Source organism: Haemaphysalis longicornis, unplaced genomic scaffold (genome assembly GCF_048455015.1).
Source record: "Haemaphysalis longicornis isolate Haplotype H1 unplaced genomic scaffold, Haemaphysalis longicornis Haplotype H1 scaffold_4, whole genome shotgun sequence".
NCBI lineage: Eukaryota > Metazoa > Arthropoda > Arachnida > Ixodida > Ixodidae > Haemaphysalis > Haemaphysalis longicornis.
Window position 1 is genome coordinate 138,664,284 of NW_027526361.1, and position 7,248 is coordinate 138,671,531.

Here is a 7,248-nt window from a genome sequence, read left to right on the forward strand (position 1 = left end):
TCATCTGGGGTGCAAGCAGGCGGAGCGCGCTGGAGAACCCCTTTATTGAGTGCTGCCGACAATTTCACCCTCGACCACGGCCGCTTGCTTCAAGAAATTGAAATTGAAATATCAGTCTCACCCATTTCAAGACGGTCTGTGTGCCCTTAGGTGTGCCCAGGCCGCTATCGCAACAGGGAAGGCTCGGAACATGCCCGATCAATGTCTGGGATTGGACGTAATTCTGGGCTCGTTTTCAGTAATGCAAAATTCTACCAAATTGGCTATGTCAAGCACAAATTGTAACTTTAACTGTTTAAATCGAGCGTTGATTAACCACAGGCAGATCTGCACTATGCCACGTGTCGGAGTGCTGTGATTTAGGCTAATATGAGCAAGGAATTCTATTCTTTCCATTCGAATAGAAGCATGGTGATGCCCTGTGCGGAAACAACCTCGGTCACATACACACTAGGGAGGATTGCCCACGCCAGGATGAATAGAATATCAAAACTTAAAGCCGTTCCACTCAATGTGAAAGCTCTCGGAAGTGCTGAGCAGTGATTCGCCATAATGGGCTGCAGCGACGTTATTCACTCACGGCTGCGACACAATTCATTTCAAACTTCCCGCCCTCGCAAAGCTGCCCCCCCCCTGCCTGAAACTGCGCCAGCGAGAGTTCTGTTCTTTTTGTGTTTGCTTTAATTTCGTATGCTGGGGCTGTATTGCGTAATTTCTAACGCGTCATTTTTTTCTTGCGCGGCGGAAGCCTTTCTTCGGCATTTTCAACGCGCTATTTTTTCTTGCGCCGCTGGAGCCTTTCTGCGTCATTTCAAACGCGCTATTTTTTTCTTACGCAGCCGCTTTTTTCGCTTACTATTGTAAAAACCAACCCAACGAGTGTTCCTAACTAAATGAACACGGGCGCTGCCGGTTAATTACGTATATTTTCCCTCAAATGTACCTATAGTTTTCTTTGCGCTAAACAACGGGCAGATGTATGACAAGCGCCAGCGGTTCACAAGGTTCGAGCGGTTATGACTATTTCAACCGCGTGGTTTTCAAAACCTCGGCGTGACCCCCTGACGACACTACAGGATGGTCTACTTGGGACACGTTATCTCACTGCGCCGTCCGATTCCGGCCGTCGCATCGACCATTAGCGAGCTATGACGACAAGGGGAGCCAATAAAGTGGTTTGCACTCAAAAAATTCAAACACAAGAAGAACAAGTTGATAGTTGAGGTAATTCCCGATACAATTGCAAGAACCCTGCTAGAAAGTGGGGGGTTTGTTTATATGCGAATAAACGCACCACACACTGCACAGACGCGAAGGAACGACCTTGGTACGAATTACTGTTGCGCCTGCCGCACAAACTAGCGAAAAATTCTCTATCGCGACGCCGTCGCGTTTACACTGATGTCCATTGAACTTGATCTTCCAAGGGTCGCCCAAGCTGAGGGGGACTATCGCAGTGAAGTGCTAGCCGACAGAATTCTAGGCGTGGTCTATAAGTTGGAATTATTGCTTTTATAGCGTTTTCAGACACAATCTCCTAACTGAAAAAACGTTTGTGGACTGAAAATACCTGTTTTTATGTACAAGACACAATCTCCTAACTGAAAAAACGTTTGTGGACTGAAAATACCTGTTTTTATGTACAAAAAAATTCACAGCATATCCACGGGGTGAATGATGATGAGTGGGCGAAGCTCCTGAGGGGACATCATCGGTAAAACCGTGACTCTTCAGTGAAAGTTCGCCCACTACATCTGTGTCCGAACGTAACGTCTAGAAAGTCTCGCTTAAACCGCGCGTCGGCACCTTGGGGCTGAGCTCGCCTGATGCTTTTGCAGACGCCTCACGAGCTCTCACTGCATCGGGGTCTGCCTGCCGATACGCGCGCTTTCTCGCCGCTTCCCGTTCTCTGACGTTTTGGAGATCCTCTTCGCGCCGCAGCCGTGCCGCTTCGCGTACGGCAGGGTCCTCGCGCCGTTGCCGTGACGCTTGGGCCTCTCGTTCTCGAACGCTGGGATCTTTGCGCCGTCGTCGCGCAGCCAGACGACACGCTTCGGCCTCCCGCTCTCGTACGGCAGGATCTTGGCGGCGGCGTCGCGCAGCTTCACGGAGCGCTTCTGCCTCGCGGGCTCGCACATCTGCAGCCTTATCCATCGGGCGACTCCGAGCGCGCGCCAACAGCGAACGGATTTTATTACAACGCTCCCCGCCATCTAGTAAACAATCCAAGAACTAAACTAGAGGTAGCCACGCCATCTAGTAAACAATCCAAACGCATCTTTTCATCATATACAAGTACCGCCATCTAGTAAACAATCCAAGAACTAAACTAGAGGTAGCCACGCCATCTAGTAAACAATCCAAGAACTAAACTAGAGGTGGCTACATACATACGTCGAGGATGGATAGACCCACGCCTTAAGGAGCTTCGCCCCTAAAAAAACCATGTATAATTCACACCGAAGTGTAAAATTTCGGTTATAAGTACGGTAAAAGGCATCATTATAGAAATTTGTTTCAATCTACTGTGAAGCGTCACGCACATTATCCTGACCTCGGAACGCAGGTTGGGAAACACGGTTATGAGGAATTGGGGTCCACTCTGGAAAGTGTTTTCCAGCTCCAAATTGTGCATCTCGTAAACGGTATCAAATCATACAGGGCCTCCAAGGTTTTGGAGCTATTGTCATGCATCAGATCGCGTTTTAATCACAGCTACAGGGGATTTGTCGTTTCGTCTAAACATGTAAACACACTAACAATTTCTGCGAGGCATTCGACGAAGCCCAGCAACGTCACTAGAAAGAACGTGCCACGCCGTAAAGTATTTAGTCGAGGAGCAATGGAGGCCGCAATTTCTAGAAGATGAGCATCAGGTCCGCCACGCACTAACTCTTTGCTCTTCTGATTCGGACGCTGGAGAATGCCTGGCTATCGATAATATGCCCTTGCTGCTCGCACTACAAAATCACTTTTTTCGTCAATTTTACACATACGGAACGGGCTTCTTTTGAGCAATGACAATTTTTTGTCCCGAAGTGACGAGGATGTGTGAAGAAAACAGTCACTTCTTGAGCAGTCCCAGCGAAGTGAGCAGGGGCGTCAGCTTTCCCGACTTCATCATGTCCACCAGGTCGTCAGCGCCGCCGAGACACTTCTTGTTGACGAACACCCTGGGCACCGTGCTGGCGCCGGTCATCTGCCCCAGGACCTTTTGGATGGAGTCGCCGTCGGATCGGCTGTCCAGCTCCACGGCCGTGTAGGGCACGCGAAGGTCGTCGAAGACCTTCTTGGCCTTCGTGCAGAAGGGGCAGTAGCTCTTGGAGAAAATCGTCACCATGTTCTTGCTGATGGTCTCCTCCACGAAGGCCGCCGGGCACGCCATAGCTGCGGCCTTGCTCGATTCAGCCGACTGTTGTTATTGTTGTTGTTGTTGTTCCTTTGTATATTGGCGCATACCCAATCAGGGGATCGGCCAAACATCAGTCGTTAATTCGAATGTGATTCAAAGAAAATTAGAAAATTAGAATTATTCAAAGAAAATTATAAAAATTTGGAAGCTTTTCTTTTTCTTGTGTTGGAGGAATTGAGTTTGGAATTTGGGTAATACTGAAACAAAAAAAGGAAATAAGTAAATAAATAAATAAATAAAGAAAAATAAGAAGAGGAAGAAGAAGAAGGAGGGAGAGGAGGAGAAAAAAAAATCAGAAATGGATGCTCTTGGAGGGCTCAGGTGAGGAGCCAGAACAAGATACGAATTAGGTTGTAAATCTTTTGGAATTTTCTATGAAGCGCAGAAGAGCAGAACAAACATCCCGGCGGCAATATCCCGTTTCTGAAGCCCCAAATGATAAAAGAGCCGGCACTGATAATACCAACCCCAGGCGATGAAGCGGCACTTCAAGGAGCTGACGTCTGAGGCTTGAAAATCGCCGACTGGGAGCTCCGTTCTTTTCTTCCTCTCGAGTTGGTGCGTTGAAATTCGCGTGCAATACTATCGTCGTCATCGGCCTGATTGGTTCCTCTTTGTCGTTCTGTGGAACCAGGCTGCTTAGAATGAAATTAAATTTGAAAAAAGTCTGGTTAGTTTCAGTCAGATTATGTTAGGTTAGGTTAATTTTACGTTTGCTCTGGTTACGATATATTAGGTTGATACAGCCTTTTTACATACGTGATGCGACCAAATGACCTGCAAACAGCCTCTCTCGCCCACTTGAACATGAAGGCCTGTCCCAAATATTTCTAAACACTTCGAGAGATCAGAGGTTATTAGTAAAGAAAAATATTAACTTAATAACTGCACGTAACATTATTGATAACACTGTTGCGGCCTAACACTGTTGCGCTCACTTTGAACCGGAGAACGAGGCCACGAGGATAAAAAGAAGCGCAGTGTCGGGTAGTGCCATTCTCATCCACGACCGACGATGACGAAGGCGTGGGCAGCATGCAGACTGGCTGGGAGTGTCTCGGGAAACGTTCAACCGCACCCGCGGGCGGATGACGACTTTACTGTCGTCTCTAGGCAGTCTGTGCCACTGATTGGAGTCGGAACGTGGTCGGGTAGATTTGCGCAATAGTTTTCACTGTAGTGTGGGTATTTGCGGCTAAGCAGCCAGCTTGTCCGGAGGTATTTTGCTGCAGGTGTCCTAGTTCTCTGCCATATGCGCGCCTATTGCATTTAAGCCGCCCAGTAGGGTCTATATATACTTAACGGCAGATGGCTTCGCCATCCACTATAGTAACCATCCGTAAAGTTGCTCGAACCAAGGTTTTGGTATTTAAGTGTTTAGGTATATAGAAAATAGTCTCCTGACTTGTGGAATCCCCCACGACGGGCGCCCGCAATTCTTGCTGATGAAATCCACTTTTTAATCAGATGAGCTGAATTAAATAATAACTTCTTAATTATCACTGACTCGATTAGTGCCATAAAAACTTTATCTGTGGCATTATCCTCAGGCATGGTGAAAAATAAAGTCCATCCATTCCAAAACACAAACACACACTTTTGTCTGTACTTCCGAACATCAGGGGCTAGAGCAAACGTAAAAAGGACGACATTTTTGAGGACTAACATACGCCGCAGAAAGCCAGAACATTCGCGCGCCCTCGCGGCCACGTAAAAACTAAAAAGAAATTAAAATTACGCGGCTACCTGGACTAAGGCGGCCGCCCATCTGCTCTAAATATGTAAAATAAACGTTTGTTCCTCCTACACCCCACCCAAGCATAAGCACTGAAGAAGCGGGAAATCTTTAACAAATGAAAACGAACGCCTACTGCACTTTAACCTATGTTTCAAGAAAGGTATAATGAAGACTGCAAACAATGTTACCAGAAAGCCGAGCTATGCAATGCAGTTTGGGATTACCCAATCACTTGGGACGAAAATAGCTACAAAACCTCGTTAGGGTCGGAGAAGGAAGCCCTGTCCAGCTCGGACGCTGCACGCAGCCTGCGCTACTATAGGGCCACGGCTGGCCAAATAAATGTTGGGGTCTTGTAGTTTGGATCCCGCCTTTGATGTCTCCCCTTTATGCCGTCACATTTTCATCGAATAAATGTTACTACTACTAATACTACTACTACAAGTAATGCTACTACTACTACTACTACTACTACTACAGAGGTTAGTGGCAAGTATAAATATACAACCAACCTTAACCAATCTCCCTAAGTTGGCATGCATAGCTTGACGAACGGGCACTCTAGGCGCGCGTGCACGAGCGCTCGTCATATTCTTCATATATTTAAAACAGCGGTCACCATACAAAAACAGCCCCGTCGCGAGGGACGAATACAGACTGGTACGTATGTGCCGTATTTTTATTACGGTTAATAATAGTGCAATTTCAGTAGCAGTATCGCTTATGCCAGTTGGCCGGTGTCGTGTATGGAAAGCCGTTCGCGCGAGCTCTCTGCTTCGACCAGAAAGATACGAGTGTCAATGCGCGGTGTGTACGGCATTTTTTTTCCCCAAGGGCAGAGCGCTTTGACGGCGATTTGACGAAGACGGCGACGAGCGCCAGCATGTCCCAGGAGTGAGCTAACGTAAGGGTCCCTGCCGTAATCACTTCCTCGGAAATGAAGCGAGCACACTCGTACTTCCTTTAGCTCTCTTTCTCCTCCGTTTGCAAAGTTCACAAAACGTAGCCACTTGCTTCGCTGAGGTTCGTCGTTGGGCAGCACATGAAAGGAGATCTCCTCACCGGCGGGGATGTCGCACTCCCTCGACGATTTGCCCGTACTACATGGGCATTTCAAAACGTAGCAACGAAATTTCATTGTAAAGTACTTTTTTTCTTTTTGCGATAGAATGCCCGTTGGCATAAAAATAACTTATTTACAAATATACATGGGCCCCGGTCTCTCGAAGGAAGTCAAGAAGGGAGCGGTGGTGGGGTCCCCAGAGCCACCGCTGAAGGTCGGGGGGTCTTCCAGGATGGAGGCCTGTGCCTCTCAGGTGTCGCTTTCTGGCTGAGGCCAGTGAAGGACACGTCCATATGAGATGGTCCGCGTCAGCTTGTGCGGCCGGAGCTGTGCAGAAGGGGCAGGTGTCGTCAAACGGGGCATGGTAGCGTGGTGGCCACGCCCGGGTCAAGTACTCGAACAAACTGAAGTTTTCAGTGGTTGTAAACTGGAAACGAGCTCCTAACAATAGCAGCAAGCCAACACCATTCCGAAACTGCGACGACTATCACTATCTCGTCGCTGTTTGCTGTTCCTTACTCCCCTCGTTTCTATTTTTACCTTTGCTCGTTGGCGATATGACGGCCAACCTCCTGTGAAGGGATTACGATACCAAGCAAGGTCGCAGCTGTGCGTGCTGGGACGGTTCGTTGACCCCGAAGAGCCTCGAACCCGAAAATTCGTCTGCGCGACGCTGGCGACGGCGAGGTGTCGAGTTCGGCTGGCGGTATTTTCGTACGCATTGGCGTACACGCTTGCGTGTTTATTCGAAACTTCAACCGTTTACCCCACCGTTCTTAGTGTCATAAAAGGAATGTGCAGTATGTTTAACGGGCATGTAGCTCAAGCCCTGCCTAACTTGCGTTTGCTTTTGCAGGCCTCCGCCAATCGCAGAGCATTCTCGTGTGACATCATAGGTTCTGTTGCGGGAAATGAGCTGGTGGGTCGCATGGTCATTCCCTTTTTTCCTAATTATGTAGCTTATTTGAGCGAAGTTTGTGTTAAGAGTGGTTTCAGTATGGTTCTAACGAGGCAATCTTTCGAATGAACCACACT

General features: G+C 48.1%; 1 protein-coding gene across 1 annotated transcript; it reads right to left on the bottom strand.

Moving 5' to 3' along the window:
* Positions 1 to 3,064: 3,064 nt before the first annotated feature.
* Positions 3,065 to 3,385, bottom strand: LOC144180031 (uncharacterized). The gene has a single exon (XM_077708438.1). The coding sequence runs from the start codon at positions 3,383 to 3,385 to the stop codon at positions 3,065 to 3,067; it is 321 nt and encodes a 106-aa protein (XP_077564564.1).
* Positions 3,386 to 7,248: the final 3,863 nt, after the last annotated feature.